This window comes from Pleurodeles waltl, chromosome 6 (genome assembly GCF_031143425.1).
Source record: "Pleurodeles waltl isolate 20211129_DDA chromosome 6, aPleWal1.hap1.20221129, whole genome shotgun sequence".
NCBI classification, from domain to species: domain Eukaryota; kingdom Metazoa; phylum Chordata; class Amphibia; order Caudata; family Salamandridae; genus Pleurodeles; species Pleurodeles waltl.
Genome location: NC_090445.1, coordinates 1,611,406,236 through 1,611,429,579, shown reverse-complemented (window position 1 = coordinate 1,611,429,579; position 23,344 = coordinate 1,611,406,236). Strand labels below are relative to the sequence as shown.

The 23,344-nt window shown below is 41.9% G+C and overlaps 1 protein-coding gene across 1 annotated transcript in view; it reads left to right on the top strand.

Moving 5' to 3' along the window:
• Positions 1–23,344, top strand: part of LOC138301236 (ER degradation-enhancing alpha-mannosidase-like protein 3) — a 252,313-nt gene that overhangs the window by 117,324 nt on the left and 111,645 nt on the right. Inside the window, exons 15-18 of the mRNA XM_069241496.1 lie at positions 7,063–7,223; positions 15,009–15,114; positions 15,605–15,793; positions 15,874–16,039. Of these exons, the coding sequence (XP_069097597.1) occupies positions 7,063–7,223; positions 15,009–15,114; positions 15,605–15,793; positions 15,874–16,039 (622 nt within the window). The remainder of the gene's footprint in view (positions 1–7,062; positions 7,224–15,008; positions 15,115–15,604; positions 15,794–15,873; positions 16,040–23,344) is intronic.

Below are 23,344 nucleotides of genomic sequence, written 5' to 3'. Positions count from 1 at the left end.
GCTTATATGCAGGAGGAGCAGCCCTAATCAGCCGGTTTCGCACAGACACACTTAAAATTCCATTCATCAAATCATGGGCATTACCCATAAAGATAGCTGTTTTCATCCCTTCTTCCTTCAATCTCTGTACTGCATCTCTCAAAGTATACCAAGGTTTATCATTAGGCGGCCAGTCTGACTCTGTCGGATACTTCTGAGCACACCCTTGCGCCGCTAGCTCTAACAAATTGGTCATGGGACCATTCCCTGGATAGGTTCTAAACTCATTTTGAATAACCGGGTCTGTACTTAACATACAAAGCCACGGGGCGTCGCCGTGATCCAATTGGACCCCCTGGCCCCCCATATCGTGCACCCGCACCAACCACGTAAGCAATGTTTCCCCAGACCTCTGTCGAAATCTGTCTATCACATCACTTAGTTCTTGCTGTGTATAATCCTCCAGGGCATCCAACATCACCCCTCCAGGATTAGCTGGGCTATGCTGTAACTTTCGCCGATATATGGGCTGCGCACGGACAACATTCCTGCGCTCTGTCTTCTCCTGTCTAACATCTTGGCAGTCATCGCCCCCGGACCCATCTGAAAAATCAGATGTATCCCAGATGTTTCCATCCCAAAATTCAGGGTCAAAGGCTAATCCTGCCTGAGAGATAGCTAAATGCACCTTCTTTTTATTAACTTTCCCTCTTCGTTTCTTGTGTTTATATTTAGCTACGCTAACAGCCGTTCTCTCTGCAACCAGTTGGTACATTTCCAACTTATCACTTAATAATTTATTTTGACAAGCTAGCATGGTAGAGGAATTTCGGGCTTCCACTAACTCCTTCTCCAGCTGCTCGTGATCTTTTTGTAACTGTAAACATTTTTCATACAACTTTCGGTACGCAGAAAGCAAGATCCAGCCTCGCCTCCCCAACGCACAAACCTCCCTTCCCTTGTCAATCGAAACTTTCCGTAAACAAATGAGAAGATCTTCAGGTTCCACATTTAACATACACGCATTCCAATTTTCACACAAACCAGCACAACGTGACCATTCCTGAGCTAAAAGTTTATACGGGGCAGTTTCCCATCCCGGTATTTCTATGTCTGGATTTGCTACCTGAGAACCTGCTTTTGAGCTCGCTTTGATCTTATTAAGCATTTTCCCCTTTTTTTTTTTTTTCGAATCCTGCCGACTACGCCAATTTGTGCTGCTTTACTCTTCAGAATATCAAAACTATGCACTTCAGGATATTTTAAGGCACCATGTAAAGCAATCACTCTCAAACACCTTCGTAAGTAGAATAATCAAGTTTATTTAAGGGGCAAGTTCTCAGCTAGCAAAACTAAACCACACTAATATATATATATATATACATCAGAAGAATAACATGAGAATAATAATAAAGATATAAGCACTCTGTGAATAATTGCAAGAGTAAGTGCATATAATACGAGCACACACAATATACCTCAATGCTCAATAGCATGAAAATGACTGCAAGAGTAAGTGCATATTACGCGCGCACACACAATATACTTCAATGCTCAATAGCATGAAAATGACTGCAAGAATAAGTACACATTAAAGCTTCACCGAAAAGAGCGTCTGCATCCCTCCGCCGTACACAAAGCTGGGGAACCCAAATCAGCTGACACAGGGAGCCTCTGTTCGGGACAATCAGTCCTCCCGGCGTTGCGTCCAACCCAGAAGAGAGTTCCTAAACCAGCCCATCCAGGCCCCCAACTTTTATAGTATTTACTAACGCCCAGGAGTCTTTTCTAGAAAAAGACCCCCTCCTTTACAAATTGTGCAATCAGCGGTACCTTGTTCACCCTTCGAGACGTCTCCTCAGAACGGGCCAAGTTCCCAGGAGAGGACTCCAAGGTGAAGCTTGCATTCCTCCTTGTGTACAGGCGCATCCCCCTGTTGTTCTAACTGATAGCTCGTGGAATGTAAATAGCGCCCTTCGTACCAGGCAGATGGAGCGAAGTTGAGCAGAAAAACACCCCACCCTTCAGCTTGCCGAAGCTTGTGGAAAAACACAGAACAGTGCCTTACGCACCGAACCAGACTCGACAAAATGGAGTCGTGAACCAAAATGGAAGCGAAGGCCAATGAAAGCAGAGGCCAATGGTCCACACTCTGCACCACTGTTTACCTTGCACGTAGTGCTGCCGCATGCACGTAGTGTATGTAGCAATACAGTGAGCAATTCGTTTTTTTTAAGAGAACATTCTGCCCTGAGTGGCAGAATGTTCTAATAGCCTTGGAACCCGCCGTAGCGGGCTCTACCGGCTATTAAAGGTCCTTTCCCTGGTTAAATGCCCTCGCCTTCGGCTCGGGCATTTAACTCGGGAGCGGGCCTTTAATAGCCGGTAGAGCCCGCTACGGCGGGTTCTAAGGCTATATTAGAACATTGGAATGCTGGGGGCTCCATTGAAAACAATGGAGTGCTGCGGGCTTTTACTGGCTGGTAAAAGCCCGCAGCGCCAACATTCCAATGTTCGCTTTGTTTACAGCAACAGCTGTGAACAAAGCCTCACGAAGCCCGAGGGGATTTTAATCCCCTCGGGCTCCGGGAACATTTTTTTTTTTAATAGAACATTCTGCCCTGTGTGGCAGAATGTTCTAATAGCCTTAGAACCCGCCGTAGCAGGCTCTACCAGCTATTTAAGTCCCTCTCCCTTGTTAAATGCCCTCGCCTTCGGCTCGGGCATTTAACGCAGGGAGCGGGCCTTTAATAGCCAGTAGAGCCCGCTACGGCGGGTTCTAAGGCTATAATAGTTGCCTAGTTAGTTAAGACGCCTATGGTTCTAATTTGGAATCCAGTAATATGGAGATTTGAAATTCCTAGTGTATTTGTGGGAAGGTATGTAATTGGATTTGCAAAGTTTGGTGGTGTATTCTTTTTCCTCTCCAGCATGGATTTGTGTACCCCAGATGGATATCTCTTGCTTAAGGGGAAGGTCTCAGAAGTCTTTAAATTAGATTAACATGTAGTTTATCTAAGTATTGCAGGAAATATTTAACCAGCCCACCTTATGACAGATGTTTGACTCCACCCTCACTGCTTCATGTGAAATTTTAGATTCTCTGTACTTGTTTATTTATTGATCTCCAATAATGTTTTTCTTACTTATTTTCCCACTATACCAATGCTAATGTCTGTTTTTTATTAAAGGTGATTGTATTTTATGTTTGTTTATTCAGGTTGCATTTTCACCACCATAATTTAAGTTCAGTGTTAATTTTAACGCTGGTTTTCATTCCCAGCCCACTCGCCCCCTTGGAGGAGGAGAGGAATGGCTGATAAACAGTGAAACGTTCCATTCTAGCTTAGCAGTGTAGATTTAAGATCCTACATCTTTGTACTGAATACAACTGCCCTAAATCCTATACTCCTTGATAGCCAGGTGCATTGATACTCAAGGCGCTTTGCGAGGTGGTATGCTGAAAAATACTATGACTGTGTGGACTAAACCTAGTTCACTGCCTATTTTAGCAAATACATTGACAACACTGTGAGATCCCTCAGGTAGCAGAACATGCATAATCTCTCACCATCTCTGCACATTGTCAGCCACACTGGCGTTTACAACTTTCCTCTTTAAAAAAAGGCAGCATTGTTGGCTCTCTAGGTAAGAAAATAAGTCCAAACATTTCCCTCACTTCAGGTCAGGAAAAGGGCTGACCATTTTGGCCAGCTGTAATTTTCAGCTGTAGGAATATATTTAAAGAATATTCTCCCTTCACAGTTGCTACTAAATTTGATTCTGTTGTAAAGTTGTAGATCGGTTCAATAAAGTTTAAGATTCTGAGTGATTATTGAATCTCGAGTGACTATTTCAGCCAGCAGAATAACATACGATTTACAGCAAGGCGATAAACCTGACACTTGTGTTTCTTTATTGTGCTGGTAGCTGAGGAGAGAATTCCGGACATGGCCTTCAACCAACTGTTATTTTTGCCCGCTAATGAGGTGCTTCTCACATATGCATAATAAATTGTGTTGGGCCAGTTCTGTTCTATCTTCCGAACCTTACCTGTACACTGTTTTTAAGCTAGAAAGGCAGGATGACACCTTCTTCCATTAGATGTCTAACACAAATCCGCTTAAACCCTCAGTACACTTGGAAAAAAGTTGCAAAAGTTCCATCAATGGGGCATTGCCTGTTGTTCAGCTTAGGAAAAAAACAATCACTGTGGGTTCCTAAAGAAGCATCCCCATCACTGTATTGGGATATTTCTTATTTGTAGTTGAGCCTAAAGAACAAAGAGCACATGTGTCCTTTCAGTAGTCGTTCATGGTTTCCAACTTCTTGTTTCCTCTCCCTCTTTGTTCTCTTAAATAGAGGAAATTACATACAAACTGGACATGTTGATTGAGGTTGTGGCACTTCAATATCTGGATGTTGTAGGGTGTGTTTTTAATAGTTGAAGATGCAAAACAACCTTTTCTTCTAGGCAGATGTGAAGGAGTCCAAAAGAAAATGGTATGGGGCCAAGTTGAAGGTGTGTTCAAGGGGCAAATCAACACCCTGACAGCCCCCTTTATAAACATTGGTGACATCCCTGGTAAACGCTACCTGTCATATGTGATTAGAAATACATGTAGTTTTTCCATTAAAATAACAAAGCTGCATAGAGACATTTTAATGGGCTGTTCCATATTTTCATGAGTCAGTAAACCACACCCACCAAAGGCTTTGGATATAATGTTGGTAGGTATACTCATTGGCCTGTTAAGTCAGTGGCTGGAAGCAGCATTCAATTGGTTCCCTGTAAATGTGCCTTCTTGGCCCCCATATGCCTACATAGATTTTATTAATCTACAAATCTGTGTGAGTTTGATAGCTCTAATGGTCTTCAACAAGTATAAGAGTATAAACTTTCACTGCAGTAACTCATCCATGTTGCCAAAGGTACACTCTGATTTGCTTAAAAATTGCATGTGGCAAGTAATCTCTTTTAGAAGTGCTCTAAGGTAAGTCAGTCAAGCCACTGCAGAAATACTTCATAAATGTGAGAGAATTTGGTCTAATTTAGATATTAGTGGATGGGTACTCCATCACGACAGTGATACATATCCCGTCTGTCGAAATCCCATTATATTCTATGGGATTTACATTTCTGTGGACGGGATATCCGTCACCGTTTTGACAGAGTAACTCATCCGTCAATATCTAATTTGGGCCCTTTATCTTTTCTTTTTTCTAAGTCTACCTGAACTCGTCCATTTCAATTATGGTCTTGTTTCAACCATATGTGTTGTCATTTTGTACAATTGAGCAATGCTTTCTTCATGTCTTCATTTTCTGGTGGTAAAAAATAAAGGTCCAGTCTAAGTCATGTTCACAAAATTACCTATTGTGCAGTTTTAGAAGTCTGAAGAAGGCTAGTGATTGGCAACCCTTGTCTATAGTCAACCACAGGGCTCACTAATTCTCCTGAGATACAAAAGACTGGGCATGTATATGATTTGATATTTTTCATTAAGAAACTCAACAAGCCAAAGGCAACACACAGACATGCTCCACATTCAGAACAGGAATAAATTACATTGGCCCATTTTATTTAGAAACTAGAATACCTGTGGATAACAAAAGGAGAAAAGAAAAAGTAAGGAAAGGGAAAAAACTGGGGGAACAGAGGAGATAGCTACCAGAGAAACATTCATTCTTAATGAGAACACTAGAATGAACTTTGCAACTATAATTTATTACCTCTGTCCAAATGTCTTTGTTGACCATGGATGCCTTCAAGCAAAGGAACCTGTCCTCACCACCAAGAAGCTCTCTTGTCCAGTGAGTCAAAGAAAGCCTGAGCTGGGAGAAAGTATAGAACATCACCGCCTTCAAAACCATTCAACCATCCTGGGCACCAGATGGAAGCCCTAACGACCACCTCGCACCCCAAACAATGCTTTGCTCACCCCATGTAGATCTTTTTATATCTTGCGTGTGTTGTCAAACTCAGAACATGAAAGTAGGATATCATTGCCATGCACTACTATCTTTTTCCAAAATGTGCATCCACTCTGGGCTTGAAGATTTGTGTCTCTCAGCACTATTAGAATTGCCCTACCATCTTTCATGTTTGTGTACTCCTCAGCTTTCTTCAGGAGTCTCTAGAGCTTTCTGACCATCCCACTGTCCTGGAATTCGGATAGGAGAAAATGCTACTTAAAAATCACTCCATCGTCTTGGGGACAGTTGTTTCAGGCTTCATTAATGGAAACCCCCAAAACTCCGATTTGGACTTTATGCTGTTTCAGCCCTTCTGTATAGTGAGAACAATGCCTCAGACACTCTGCCTTTAAATTTTACTTGTCCCTCATTGCTTCGTTGATAAGGCTCACTTGATCCTCTGTTTGTTGGAGCCCAGATCAAAGCTCTCTCACAGACCTCTCAATGTTGGACAATTAATTTTCCATCCATTCCAGATGAGTTTCAAATGCCGACCAGCAATATTCCTCTCCTTTGCCCTTTTTCCTATATGTTGCTGTGTTGAAAATAAATCCCGTTCTCTCTGTGTTCTCTTCTCTGCTATTGTTGTGGCTGTTCTGCAGCTGTCAATGCATGACTGAGCGTCTGTGGGCTCCCAAACTCCATCTTTTTTCTTTGGTATGTCTCTCAGCCCTCCTCCTTTTTCCTGGTTGCTCCCTGCCCAGACCACACTTTCACAAGTCATGGTGCAGCCGGTGTCTGCCATGAATAACAGGTGAGGCCGGCTTCGCCTTTATAATTTTCTGGTTTTCTGGGTATGGGCAGAAAACCATTAGCCGTCACTCTTGCAGGCTTTCCAAGTATTCTCCAACACCCTCCAAAATCTCTGTGTTGGGTCCAACTAAGCAGATTTTATGTGTTCCAACATCCTAACTTGACACCTGGGGCTCACCCAGGCACCTAAATGCATTGCACATGTTCTGAGAACAAATTCACTTTTCCAGGGAAGCAACATCATGTTTTACATCTTAAATAAACGATTATGTAAGTTGTTTGTGTGGGAATTAATTGAACTAGCACAGAACCGAAGGTTCATCAGGATTAAAGATTGTCATTTCTTTACTCTAGGTGTCTGAATATGTGTTCGTTGAGGAGGAGATCTTCAGTCGTTCTTGTCCAAGTGCACAGACACTATTTCCTAATAACCCAGCTTTCAGTCACTCCATCAGGGAGGCACAAGCACAGAAAAATCAACAGCGTGTGCCACGGGAACGCCTCACACTCTTCAGGTCGGTATTTCCCAAGCCAAAACATTTCTGGTTGGGGCATAAGAACAAACTGTTTCTGAGCAATGTAATCAAGTTGAGGCCACAGATGTAGTGCTTTTCTTCGTCTTAGATGTTGAGTTTCCTGGTTTTTTTCTGCACATGGTGTGTTCGAAATGTTTTCTGCAATGTAGTGTTTAGGTTCCTGTATTTCCTCAAATGTGTGTTTTTATTCTCCAGTTCAAGAGCTGCAGCCCTCTGTGTGCTGAGGTCTGTTCTTTTAGTACAGAAAGTACGAGTCCCTTCTGTGAGTGCAGGCACCATGTGGGCTCTTGTGTAGCATCTCCAAGGATCTCTTCACCATTGTCACTGTGGTGGACTTGAATACATATGGAGCCTTTGCACTCAATGCCCAGGCTGCAAAGTTAGCTTTGTATCATTTATTTAGTACTACACAACTCTCTGCGTGCCATGGAGATGGTAACAATGCAGCTCCTGAAGGGTGGCTGGCGCAGTGGCAGCCAAAAGAAATCCATTCACCTCTCACTGCCAGTTGAGCTACTGAGAGTTAACCTGCACTGTATTGCACTGGCCTGACCGAAGAAATTAAGGTCCCGAACAGATCAGGGTTGAAGGTGAGACCTCCATTGATTACTGCACTCCGAAGTCTAAAGTAGCTTTTACAGCTACAGCCCAATCCCCAGGTAGCCCTCAATGCTGATAGTAGTCTGTGGTGGATGGTGATGAGGAAGCAGAACACATTGGCTCCTATTTAATATTTCCAGCTGTAAGCATATGTTTAGGGCTAAAACTACCTTATTTATGTCTGCAATGAATTTACCAAGGGAATCCTGCTAGGCGTAAATGCATTTATTACTGCTGATTTCTCCACCACAAGTGCAAGATAATCTGTAGTAGTAAATCGCATATAAGGGGTGTAAAGTTAGCTTTCCAAGCGGAGGTTTGCCTGGAAGTTTGGACCTACCCATAAATATGTACATTTATTGACCTTCCCAAACTCTGATACAACACCTTACCACGCTGGAAATGGTTGAAGAGTAAAACCACGTCCGTATGGGAAGGGGAATGGATTACTCCCAGGTTTGCTTTGGGTGTAGGGAATGAGCTTTCTTCATGGGGAATATGTTCTCCCCACATAGGCTGAACAGTATATGCTTTTGAACAGGAAACCCCTTTCACTCTGTGTGGATTTCTAAAGTTTGGAAGTCCATTCTACTCTATGTAGAAGTCTGCCCCTGAGACATGTCATATGATCTTTCAAGTAGTACACATGGAAGCCTGATGGAGCTTTCTTTGAGATTGTTAGCGAACATGGAAAAAAACTTGAAAGTACATGCAGGCACAGAATTAAATCTCAATTTTTCATTTTTCTTCATGAATCGGGCACCTTGTGTACAGAGGGTGCTTGAGAAATGCATTTATTAGTTACCCCAGTATGGATATCCTCTGCTGTTAGGTCCAGATCCATGGTGTCTAATTTTTCAGTTGCTTCAGGAAGTCTGTAAACAGCCCAATATGTATCAAAATATGTGCACCCACAATGCATATGTCAGAAGCTATACAGACTGCTTTTGTTGGTTTTGTGAATTTTCAACTTCTTTGAGGTTGTTAACTTAATACTTTCTTATTTTGATCTCAAATGATTTTTTTCTTATTTATTTTTCTCCCTGCCAATCCAACTTTCTGCTTTAAATTGAAAGATTTTATTTTATGGTCATTTCTTAACGATGGCTTTATTTTATCAGCTTATGTTCTGTACAGCATTAGTGTTTCTACCAATTTTCATTTATTGTCTAGTCTTTTTATAGGCGAGAGCTAGAACTTGAGGACTAGCCAGTAAAATGTTCCTTTCCAAGCAGGTTTGTAGATTAAAAACCTCAAACATTCCATGCCAAATAAAAGGGTTCTAGGTTCCATGCTCTCTTTTGATGGAACAGTGATCTTCACACTCCTACAACTGAAGTAGTAGATATGAATAGAGTTCAGTAGATAGGTTTTCTGTTTCTCTAGTTTCGTTTTAGGGTCTGGAGAGTTCTCAAAGCTGATCTACTGGAGTCTGGTTTTTTGCTTAGGTGTCTGGTCTTGTACCGGGAGCTTAATAGATATTTTGCTTGTTGCAGGGACTGAAGTGTGTCTGTGCCGAGTAAAGATGGACTTTATTCATTGCTTTTGGCTCAGGGCCTGTGGTGCTCTTGACTGGGTGGTAGATAGAGTGCTGCAACAGGCCAGTACTTGTGTAGGCTGCACAGTAACTGAGCTCAGTGTGGGTAGTACAAGGAGTTTGTGTACTCTCAGGGCAAGGGTGGCATTACATGGATGCGCATGGTGCAAGGGTCTATAGTTATACCTAGTGAATGATAAAACTGTCGATGTGACAACCAAAGTAGATGCAATCAAACAAAGCACCATTCTAGAAACACCTATTTTAGTTGTTGTTGGAGATGCAGGACTTTCTTCCTCTTAGTGGGTGTTCTTGTAGAGTCCCTGCTCATATTGCAGCAAATGTAGGGGTTGCCTACATTAGTGCCTTTGCTGTAGGTATTCAGTGTACATGCTGCAAAGTTGCAATCACCATGTGCTTTTGGTGCAAAGGCTAAATAGCCACTAAGCTGCTGATAGTTCAGGGTCTCCAGTGGTCTCTTTCACAGCACTCACCATCATGTTCTACTTGAAGGGCTGTATACTATCCTGAATCTGGTCCAGGGACTACTGGAGACTTCTCTCTTCCTAATGAAAGCCTATAGGCTCCTTCTGTCCAGCACTGAGATTACAAAGTTCCCGACCTCTGCAGGGGGTTCTTAGACCCTGTTACAGGAATGAGCAGAGGTCAGTGGTTTCTTGCAAAGGAGACAGTTATTGTACTTTCATGCAAGGGCACTAGAGGGCCGTGTTTTTGGTGTAAAAGCTCCAGTAAAAATACTAAGTAATGGCACACGTGTAATATTATAATATCAATAGACTAGTACATATTTGTGTCAAACCACATAGTGAAACATTGATTATAGTGATATCACATGTATAAAGTCCTTCCTTGCGTTTTAAATAATGTTTATTCAGAATTAATTTCACCAGTCCAAACTTAATAATGCATCCAGAATTTCACAGAAACATTATCCAATCTTCACATTCCCATGGCTTATCCAACTGTAACATTTACATATCGAAGAAAACAGAACCTCCAACTTGCTTGTCCCAATGGCTTATCTAACTGTCACATTTACATATCCAAGAAAACAGAACCTCCAACTTGCTTGTCCGTCAACACGTGTTTCATCCGGGGGAGTGCCCCTAGGATTTCTTCAGGACTTCCTAAAACAATATTTCCATACATAATGAATCATTTTCCACATTTATTTTTCTCCCTTGGTCTTATTGTTAATCGTGTACCAACAAAATCCAATCATGTATTGAGAACCATGCAAGTTACCAATGTCCCTTTGTGACCGGTTCACATTATTGTGAAACAAAGTGAAAAGATTAATTTGCCTAATTGGCGTATAAAATACTAAGTAAAAATAAATAAAGATAAAATAAGTAAAAATAAAATAAATTCAGTATGTATTAGAGTGAGATAATATTATCATTAAAGTGTTCCTCGTGTAGAGCATGCTCATAAAGATTTTAGAAAAGGATTTTTAGAAAAACCGCTCCGAAGGTGCTGTATATCCAACAATAACCAAATATAAACCCCACATATCCATTAAATGTACCTTAATATTTTCAATATTGCTCACTTCTTTAGTATCTCAGAAACTCATTATTTTTTGAAGATTACAATATGTCTACATACGTGGGGAAAAAATTATAAATAGAGAATTTGTGATTATTAAGTATACCTCGCATTCTTTCACAACTTTATATTATAGTGTTAATTTGGATTTTCCAAAATGCTCACCTATTTCAACTTAAATGTTTCACATTTCAATATAGCTTGTGTTCTTGACTTTATCTCCTGTGATATCTGCCATGTGATAAACCTCAGATCAGTTATCTCCCGAGTTACAACCCGTCCAATACACTATAAAGCTGACGCTAGGTTTTATATCTTACCTTCATAGAGTTATTCCCTCTCGGCGAGTACGCTACCACGCCACAATCTAAACCGAGTCCCTCTATGCGCGTTCTATTTAAAAGCCCTGATTCAATACTAAAAATAGAAGACGGACTACATAGTCTTGTCCATCCGTGTAAAGAAATGAAAGACGCACTTGATTTTTTGTACCACTTCCTGGTTTCCTTAGTAACGCTAGAAGTAGAAGACGGACTGTGATATCATTGTGTACGTCCGTGTAAGTAGAGGAAATAGAAGACATAAAACTAAACGAAACACCTAATATGTATAATGCAATTTATGCACATGGTCAATTATTTATTCCTGCTAGAGCCTAGTTGTATCATATTGTATGTTGGGTCAGTCTACGTCAAAATTATGTCAATATTATAGTTTTATCCATTCGCTGGCTGTAAATCAGTTATTCTTACTAACTTATCACCTCATATTCTAACCTAACTCATGCTTTACCTTGTTTATATGACCATAAGGCCCATTATATTAAGTAGCACTACCATAAATAGCACGCCCTACATCTGAAATATATTATTATCATATCTTTCAGTGTAATTATTAGATTATATTCTAAGAAGAGTGAAAATAAACCAAAATATAAACCCTATATTCTTACAATCAAATGACCCAATTCGAAACTAATGAACCAAAATTAAAATGTATATTTATAAAAGAAACATTCCAAAAGTCTAAGTTAGACCCTTGTGTTTTTTGTCTCCCTAATTCTATTATTCACATTTGCTTGCTATTTTACTTATACCCTCCATTGTTGTCTCTCTTTGTACTTATCTTATTATAACTCTCCTCCTATATTTAATTTACTTATCACCAAGAAAGTATTCCATCTCATAATCTGTATTTAATCCTCGCTCCACAGCACCTAATCTCATAATCCAGATCGACTCCCTTCTTCGTAGGGTCAATTCTCTATTTCCACCCCGTGGGTTTAATTCACAGTACTCAAAACCATAAAATTTAAATTCTTTGTAAAATCCTTGTGCTTCGCATGTTTTCATATGAGAAGCTATCGGATATCGTTTGTCTTCTTGCCTGATTGCTCTCCAGTGTTCCGAAATTCTTATCTTGAGCGGACGTATCGTACTACCTACATACATTTTTTCACACTTACAAATGTGCATATAGACCACGAATTTGGTGTTACAATCTATATGTGACTTTATGTCTATTTTACAGCCACTCCTATCATAAAATTCGTTTTTAGCTTGCCACGCCCATTTGCACATTGCACATGAGCCACATTTGTAGAAACCTCGATTACGTGCACTGAGCCAGTTTAATTTGGTCACCTCAGATAGATAACTAGGACTCAAAATACTATTGAGGGTGTTCCCTCTCCTGAAGGAGACCTCTGGTTTATTACCAATATATTTCTTGAGTGTCTCATCCCGAGTAAGTATTGACCAATGTTTCTTCATAATTGTCAACAGCTTCTGAGAAATCTCAGTATAATCTAGAACAATCCTCATCCTTTGAGTACTGTTTTTCTTAATCTCACTATCTTTCTGTGTCGCTGGCAACAATGTCTGTGGGCGGGAGATCTTAAGAGCCTTATTTTGAGACTTACGTATAATCATCTCCGAATAGCCTCTAACTTTAAATCTATGTCCCATATCCTCAATGGCCTAATGATAATATTATCTCACTCTAATACATACTGAATTTATTTTATTTTTACTTATTTTATCTTTATTTATTTTTATACTTAGTATTTTATACTCCTATTAGGCAAATTAATCTTTTCACTTTGATTCACAATAATGAGAATCTGTCACAAAGGGACATTGGTAACTTGCATGGTTCTCACTACATGATTGGATTTTGTTGGTACACGATTAACAATAAGACCAAGGGAGAAGAATAGATGTGGAAAATGATTCATTATGTATGGAAATATTGTTTTAGGAAGTCCTGAAGAAATCCTAGGGGCACTCCCCCGGATGAAACACGTGTTGACGGACAAGCAAGTTGGAGGTTCTGTTTTCTTGGATATGTAAATGTGATAGTTGGATAAGCCATTGGGACAAGCAAGTTGGAGGTTCTGTTTTCTTGGATATTTAAATGTGACAGTTGGATAAGCCATTGGGACAAGCAAGTTGGAGGTTCTGTTTTCTTGGATATGTAAATGTTACAGTTGGATAAGCCATGGGAATGTGAAGATTGGATAATGTTTCTGTGAAATTCTGGATGAATTATTAAGTTTGGACTGGTGAAATTAATTCTGAATAAACATTATTTAAAACGCAAGGAAGGACTTTATACATGTGATATCACTATAATCAATGTTTCACTATGTGGTTTGACACAAATATGTATTAGTCTATTGATATTATAATATTGCACGTGTGCCATTACTTAGTATTTTTGTTGGATAACCGTTAGGGTTATCGTGTAGGGTTTTTTTGGGGGGTGGATACCTTAGTTCTGTGCACTGTGGGTACATATATATACATAGTTTGAATTGGGAATAGGAGCGCCAATCACTCACTACGTCACCCTCTTTCTATATTCATAAAAGCTCCAGTATTCCTGCTTTTATTACAGGAGTTCTGTGACCTAAATGCGCAGGACTGTAGGGCAACTCTCCTGTCTATGCTGCAGCATTAACAGCCTATGCACCATGTTCATGTGATCTTTGCTGTCAGTTCACAAGTCAAAGATGTTATATCAATCCAATAAATCGGTCAACAAATGTACAAAAATGGTATGAGGTTAACTAGGAGCTGCGATTAATTACATGACTTCTCTCTACGTTTGCATAAGCTCTGATTAGTTATATGATGTATTAGCCTTTTTGACCATTCGATTGTCTTGGTTACCTATCATGTTATCAGGCTATTTCACTATTGCACATATTTGCACCGTGTGTTCACCTTTTCCATAGAGCGCCATTATTGTGTGCTGTAGATTCTCTGTACATACGTTATGCTTAAGTGATTGCTATTTATGATTTTGTACATAAAGGATTGTTGGGTACAATTATCTGTACATTCTGTGACTGATTGATTGGATTCATATACAATCACTGACTTTCTTTAAATTCGCTAATGTTTAATGACACCTGGAAGGTCTTCATTTGTCCCTAAACATTAGGCACCCTGTCCTTCATAGGTTTAATTGTAGCTCTTGTGGTTATTAGAGAAAATAGTTCACAAGTAGCAGTCATTGCGGCTTTCAATTTAAGGACCATAGTGGGTTCTGTTTTTAGTTCAGGATCTTTTCATACCAGTAATCTTGCTGCAAAGACTGAATAACAAGCTATATGCAGGGTAGATACTGTAGTGTGTGACCTTTATGGAATGATAGGCGGTCAAAATAGGGGAAATATTTTTGTACCCATATCTTATGTGGTTGGGTCTCACACTTTTCTAGTAGTTTCTTATGCTCTCCACTGCGGAATATCAGAAGCCTTTTAGCATTGGTTATTACATGAAAGCTGTATAAACAGATTACACTGAAGCTAGCTCACCCAGGTTCACTGTCCTGAAGCGTATTAAGCTAGGTGTAGTACATGGTACCTGATTAACTCATTGGGCACTCTGTTGCTGACTGAACTCCGGTCTATTTCCCCTGTGCTACACTGGAGCTGGTTGAGTATTATTAATTACACCAAAGCTGTTTGAGCAGCATTGCATTGAGGAAGGTTTTGTAGGGGTTGTAACACTGTAGCTGAACACCAAAATCCATGTATGTGTTTTCCTCAGTGGGATTGAGCTGCCTCTCCATGACACTGGACTAGAGCCCCTGGAAATCCTGAAAAGCATGGGCCTGACACTGATTCCACTGATTGATGGCGGGATTGCACGAAAGGTATGTTTCATATAAAGGGATCGTTTGGGGGAAGTCTAGGGGTTGTTACATGGAAAGTCAAACCTTCCCCATTTTCACCAGCGTTTATGGCTGTACAACTTGGAAATATAATTCATAACTGAAACCGAGGGACTGTGTAATCTGTGACAAACAGCGTAACATTTTCAGCCATATATAGTTACTGGCAGTTTGTACTCTATTAGGCATTTCTGGTGACATTCAATTGCTGTCACTCCAAAAGGGATGAGCACTTGCAATTGCTTAGTTTGTTGATAATCGACCATTTTTGGTTTGTTTTCCTCCTCTTTTATTTAATCTAATACATTGGCTCATGTCTTGGCCTCTTAACTTGAATAGTTCCATGTGATGTCTGAACAAACATGTATGCAAAGGCAAGAAGGGCCTTTCACATCAGGTGCACCTGGAACATTGCTGCAATTAGGTCACTACTGCTCACGTCACTTATTTACCTTTCACATTTTGTTCTTAGAATGATGGCTCCTCAATGGGCCTCCTGAGTCTGAAGTTCATTACCGGTTTGACAGAAGCGCCAGCATTCGAGAAGAAAGTGCTCATTCCACTAGCTGTCCAGATCATCTCTCCTCCTTTTTTGGGAAGAACAGTATTGACTGCTGGACCGGCGCAGTTTGGCTTGGATCTCACCAAACAGGAGCAAGGAGTAGGTTCATAGCGCTATTGCTTTCTTTGCAAGATATCGGAGGGTCCATTTCTAAAGTTCTAACACTTGTTTTCCTACAGGTAAAAGGGAGCTTGGCAAAAAGTGTTCCTTATCCAGCTTGTTCGGAGATCGTAAATGTTGAGGAAGTGCGGGGGAAGATTGTGTTGGCTCAAAGAGGAGGCTGCATGTTTGTTGCAAAGGCCAGGAATTTGCAGAAAGCCGGCGCAATGGGGATAATATTCATAGGTAATATAGAAACAGTGATCATTTCATATATTTATCTAAATCCAGCATGCTTGTCTTTGCTACATTGTGCTTTCACCAGAACGCTCTATTTATTTCTCTTGAAATCTAGTAATACTGCTTGTAACCAGACAATTCACTACAGAGATCATTTAGAGTTTAGCAGGATGGGAGAACTACTGAATGACTGCTAGTGGAAGAATTGCTATCCATCAAAGGTGGCGATCTGTCCACCACTCTTTCACCAACTTTTATACATCATGGTGGCACTCCTCCTGAGGCATATTTCCCCTGGTCAAATATGTAAGGCTTTATAGTCCTGGCCAGGGAAAAACAATAATGCCCATGGACAGGGAAAATTAACCGCATGGCCGGGCCATCGTTTTTTGTTTCCCTTCAGACATACTCATTCACTTTGGGGGGTTTGATTATGAAAAGAAAAAGGAAAATTACAAATAGGCCACATCAGCATGACTGCTTGCTCAACATTCAGTTTTTCTTAAAATGCATTTGCAACACCAGCGGATGCATGTTCTGCATAAAACATCAAAGAGATCACCACTAGGCAGGTGAGGATTGTGACATATGATAGGCTGTTCTTCCTCCAAAGTGTAAATGCCCTCACCGAATCTCTACACAATGGCTACTAAAAGGAGTGGCAAAAAACAAAACAGTCCAATTAACTGCTGAATAACTCCATCATAGGTAAATAATTTTTGCTTATTGTGTCTTGAATCTGAGTTGAAGACCAAACTTGGTGAGTGTTCTTATTTCAAAACTCATTAATATTCTATAGCAGCAAGCAGGGACCAAGGGGTGTAGATTTGCCATTTTGCACAGGCTGCCATTTGGAAGTTCACTTGTGGGACAGGGCTCCTATAGCATGTAGGTCTTTGGAGTCCCAGTGGAAGTTTACTTGTTTCAGATAGAGTCTCTGAGCAGTGGTAGCTTAATATGGTGAGAAGCCTGAAAGTTGTCTGGTTTTTATTCAAGCACCACTGCAACAGCTCTGTTTTTAACTACCTAGGGGAGGGGGTGGGTGGATGCAGGGATCAGTTTCTGTTGAAAGGATTAGAGTTGTCCTTTTATACCCTTTAACTTCATCTATGGACTTCTGTTGCTCCTGGTTCCCCACAATCGTCATTTGGCTAAAACTATTTTGTTTATGTGTTCTGACAGATACTTCTAACCACAGATTCCTTACTTCAAGACTATCCCCAGGTTAACTGGATCCAGAAAGCTTTCACAGCAGTGCTTCCACATACTGGTCGGTGGCACTGTCCACAGCTTTGCTGTGACTCCATTCTGCCCCAGAAGTGACAGAGCAAAGCTGCATACATAATGCCACTTCTGCGCTCCGACAGTAGTGCCCTGCTTTCCCTGCCTTCAAATGCAGATCCGAAGCGGCATTCTTTTTCTTGTTGGATTGATGAGTTTTTTTCTCAAAATATTTAACCAGAATGCAAGGGAACAATGCCCCCTTTCAAAACTACAGGATTTAAACCTTGTTGCGACTGCTGAAAATAAATGTTGATGACAGACCGGCACCAAGTATGCCTTTGGTGTTTGGGCTCAAGACACTACACCAAGTTATGTGAGGAATGCGCCCTTGTGAACAGGAAGCCAATCTGGGACGTGAAGCTATATATTGCTGAACATCAGGTGAAACCATGTAAGTCCTGCTCGAAGTCAGGAGCAATGACTCGTTCCCTCTCTCTCTCTCTCGAGGCTGCTCACATGACATATCCTCTTCTGGGTCAAAGCCCTTTGGTAAGTCAAAATCAAAACAGAAACACAGGAAGGTCAAGCAGGACTCATTCCCACCCCACTACTGTCTTCATAGAAGTTGTGAGGGCATCAATGTTCCACAGAGTCTCACGCCTCATATCCTATTGAAGAACCAATTCCACATTTGGTCCCGAAGAACCAGAGTGCCCTGGGTCATCAACCGTGCTGCAACAGATAGAGGCCTTTAGGGGAAACTGGTTCCCTCAGACTTCCTTTCAAACCACAACGATCTGCAGGGTCCTCTAGTTAGATTACTGTCCATAAATCTGTCATCAGCGCCATCTGTGCCTCATGAACCCGCACTGGGTTTTGCACCGGGTTTTGCACAGACTCTGATGCTGACATCCACTCTAGCGCCAAAATATGCACCAGTCCTATAAACTTTGATTCTGGCCCTGATGCCTCCGGGCCAAGAGGACCCTTTACCGATACCGTTGTCTGACTCCAAGCAAAACTCATCCTGTCCACAACCGAGGTTGTATCTCGATCTCCTGCCAATGCACCCGGTCCCCATATGAGCATATTCACACATACTCAGATCAAAGCCAGCCACCACTTGGGGATGACAAGGGGAGTGATGGGAAGGATTTTGCCCCACATTACAATGTTGACAACCTACACATTAATTATAAGAGGCCAGTGAGCTCAGTACTTTAACTGATACTGGGTTGATTTCCACCCTGGGCCACAGATAGAAGGAAGTGCTTCCTTTGCTATGGTGATCAGACATGCAGCTAAGGTCTTGAACATACAACTCCACTATAGATGTTAAAGCTAATGTACTTACAGACGTTTTGCAGCCTGGGTAGACCACATCTGAGCCATTACTATTGTTTAATGAAGTCCTAACTGAAACATTAACGGGCTCCTGATCTAAGCCTGGTTCTTGACTACCGGTGAACAGACAAGTAGCCAACGCCACAGACCGGTGCCAAGTGACTCTGACATTTTGACTCAACACTCTACAGGGTCTAGTGTTATACGCTCCCACCAGCAAGGTAAACACTAAGTTTGATGGCATGTGTGGCTGTAGATACACATGCTTTGCATAAGTCTGCCATCTACTGTTCGACTCAGAGTGTTGCAAGTTGTTTTTGTTCAAAGAATCTTTTCGAGTCACAAGATCGAGCGGCTCCTCCTCTGGACTGCGCAAGTCCTTAGTTAGATTGGTTTCTCTCCACCGTCTGACTCGGACGTGTTTTCCTCTTGCTCCGGTATTCCTCGGCTCAGTCCATTCCGCACTCTTCCGTCTTTCTTTCAACGACGGTATTGTATTTAGATCGCGTTTTCACAATCTAACACACTCGATCCGAATTTCTGCGTCGGGGTCGGTTTCCCCATCCTTCGGGCTGCCAAAGCCCTTCTCTGGCCTACTCCTGCATGTGGTGTCAGGACATTCAGGGCTGATGGAACGGACTTCGTTTTGGTTTTGCCCTTGATGCCATTCCAACACACCGACCAACACCCGATGTATAACTTATGCCCGGAACATAAAGAGGAGAACTGTGACGCCTATCGATCTTTTCATTCCAAAAAGACCATCCGGGACCGAAGTGTGCGTCGGTTGGAGTCGAAGACACTGGACGACACTCCAGATATTTTTGGAGAAGAAGCACGGGGGGGTCGAACATGAGGTGGCCCTTTCCATCGAGGATTTGGAGTCCGACGTTGAATCTGACATTGAAAGTCAGCACTCACATCAGCACAAGCCATGAGTACATGAGCCCTGACCTCCCATACAAAGACTGAAAAAAAACATACAAACAGGTCATCGGTCCGCCGCTGCCTTGCGGCCTTGGTTAGTTCTGAAAGTTACATTCGGATGACCCACCTTTCGACTCTACACCGAAAAGTAGCAAGACTAAGAAGTCTTCGGCATCAACCTTCGTTCAACAGCATCCCACACAGGCTCAGGATTGAGTCAACCCTTCGAACCAAGTGTTTCGGCTCTGAAAAATAAATCTTCCACATCTGCTTCAGAGCCGACATCTTCCACTTGACAAAAGGCTTCAACTCTGAAAACTTTGGAACCAATGCTGCCTTCCAAAGACTCCACTCATTCCTCAGAGACAGCTTTACCGGTGGAGCAAATATTGAAATTATGGACGCTCGTCAGCGCCAGCTCCAGCTCCACATACAAAAGGGAACAGGGAAAATAATTGCTTCTCCCCCTGTCCCAATCAATAGGAGACTTACTTTTCAAGAGACATTGGACACTGCTCCTCCTCCTAAAAAGGTCTACAAGGACAAGGCCCAAGTGCAACCTCAGCCTGCACCCTCACCACCTCCACAATCTCCTCCACCTATTGTTGAGTCACAGTTTTCTCCACAGGGCTCAACACAACCTCCGGGAGATGATTTAGGTGAAATTCCACATTATTTTAACCCATGGGCTCCATATGATCCAGATCCTATACTACCCAATGACCCTGACTTGTACCTGCCATGCCCTTCACCTCCTGAAGATGCAGCTTCGTACCAACAGGTCACTGCACGAGCAGCTGCATACCATAACATGCAAATGGATACTGACCCTATTGAGTAGGATTTCCTCTTTGATACACTCACCACCACACACAAAGAAAGTCAGTTCTTGCCCATGTTGCCAGGTATGCTTAGAAATGCCACAGATATTTTTAAAGAACCTGTTAGGTCCAGAGTTATTACCCCATGGGTTGACAAAAAATACAAGCAGCACCCTCAGACCCTATATTTATTAAATCGCAAATACCTCCTCACTCTATAGTTGTCAGCACAGCACGGAAAAGGGTTAATAGCCAGTCAACAGGAGATGTTCCCCCCTATAAGGAGAGCAAAAAACTTGATGGAGCTGGAAAAAGAGTGGCTGCACAAGCTGGCAATCATTGGCGTATTGCCAATTCACAGGCACTTTTGGCAAGATATGACAGGGCCTACTGGGATGAGATGGAGGATCTCCCAGCGGAACATCGGAAAAAGGGACAGGAAATAGTTTCAGAAGGCCAATGTATTTCAAATAACTCCATTAGGTGTGGCACTGATGCAGCTGATACTGCAGCACCTGGTATTAATACCAGTGTAATTATAAGGAGGCATGCTTGGCTCAGATACTCAGGCTTCAAGCCAGAAATACAGCAGGCAGCTCTCAACATGCCTTTTGACAGAGAACACTTGTTTGGCCCAGAGGTTGACCCCCACCATAGAAAAGCTCAAAAAGGATCCTGATAGAGCAAAATCTATGGGGCCCTACTTACCATCCCATATAGGGGTAATTTTTGCTTGCCACAATTTAGGGAAGGCTTCAAAATATTATCTACTGAGCCTACCAACACCCAAACCAAACAAAGCGCACACTTCCATAATAGAGGATCTTTTAGAGATTCCTACAGTTTTGCAAACATTAGAGGTAGAGGTAAGGCATACACCACTACAGGTTCTGCCTCAAATACACGCCAGCGTGTACTTACACCTTCCATCAGCTCTCACCTCTTTTGTAGGGGAAAAACTACTCAGTTTCTATCCCCAGTGGTTCAATATCACCACAGATCAATAGGTTCTATCAATTATCCAACATGGTAACTGTCTAGAACTCATCTCCACTCCACCAAATATTCCCCCCAGCACCCACAAACTTGCACACGCCATCTTGCACTTTTAAAAGAAGGAGTACAATACCTTCTTCTCAAAGGGGCTATAGAGCTGGTTTCCCCCGTCACAGCAAGGGTTAGGGGTATATTCCCTATACTTTCTTATACCAAAGAAAGATGGGTTACTAAGACCAGTTCTAGATCTCAGAACTCTCAATCTATACATTCTCTCAGAGCATTTCCATATGGTCACTCTCCAAGATGTCATTCCCCTATTACAGCAAAGCGACTTCATGACAGCTTTACATCTGAAAGACACATACTTTCGCATTCATCCAACACATTGCAAATACCTCTGATTTGTCTTTGTGGGAAAACGCTATAAATTTAAAGTTTTACCATTCAGAGCAACAACCACTGCTAGGTTATTCACAAAATGTCTAGCAGTAGTTGCTGCATTCCTCAGAAGACAACACATCCATGTCTTTTCTTACCTGGAGGACTCGCCCATCAAAGCCAGTACTATCCAGCAATGTTGTGTCATACTCAGTACACAGTAGACCTTCTCCACACTTTGGGATTCACAATCCACTTTCTCAAATCAAACCTGCAGCCTTCACAGATACAGCCGCATCTGGGAGTAGTCCTCAGTGCTCAATTAGAGTTGGCATATCCAAGACCAGTTCGAATTCAAGCTTTCAAAACTCTTCTTTCTCAATAACAGGAAAACCACACTTACATAGTGAGAACAGTGATGCAGCTACAAGGGATGATAGCTTCCTGCATTGCCATCGTTGCTCCTGCCAGACTACACATGATTCCCTTACAGCAGTGTCGATCTAGTCAGTGGACTCTGTCTCAGGGTCATTTCCAGGATCTAGTGTTGTTGGACCACCAGACTCGCCGCTCTCTGCAGTGGTGGAATCCCACCAACGTTTCCTCAGGGCGGCCCTTTCAAGACCTTGTGCCTCAAGTCACTCTGAATACCAATGCATCACAGACAGGTTGGGGAGCTCATTTCAACAACCTCACAATACAAGACATATGGGATCCCATTCAACAAACTTCTTGCATCAACTACTTGGAGTTATATGAAGTCTTTCTAACACTCAACGCCTTTCTGCCACTACTCTCCCACAAAGTGTTTCTAGTTCATACAGACAACATGAAAGCATTATCTACAGGAACGGTGGGGGACGCATTCGTCTCAGTTGTCCCTTCCTGCTCAGACCATTTTAAAAATGTGTAATTCACCACCACAGTCACTTACTGGCAGAATATCTCCCAGGAGTGGCAAAGCAGTTTGCAGACCACCTCAGCATAATGGGGCAACAAGTCTATTAATCAGAACTCCACCCACAAGTACTTCACCAATACTTTCAATGGGGGGGAACACCATAAATAGACCTATTCGCCACCACAGAAAATTCAAAACGCCAAAGCGCCAAAACTTTGCATCCAGATCCACACCCTCAGTGAAAGGGCAATGCTCTGTGGATGAATTGGTCAGGGATATTTGCTTACACTTTTCCACCTCTCCCATTCATTCCATCTCTAGTTTTCAAAATGAGACAAACATCACTCACCATGATCCTTGTAGCGCCCAAATGGGCATGTCAACCTTGGTTCACAACACTATTGGATCTGTCTGTAGTTCCTCACGAGAAACTCCCCAGCAGGCCAGACCCTCTGACTCAAAGGCGAGGTCAAATCTGACACCCAGACCCCAAAACACTGAACCTTGCGATATGGCTCCTGAAGTCTTAGAACTTGGTTATTTGAATCTCCCCTCAGAATGTATGGAAATTCTTAAAGAGGCACGCAAACCTACAATTAGACGGTGTTATGCTGCAAAATGGAAATGTTTTGTCTGCTACTGTCAACATAAACACATTGATCTACTCAAAGCCTCAATTCAAGACATTATTTGTTATCTGCTACATTTATAAAAGGC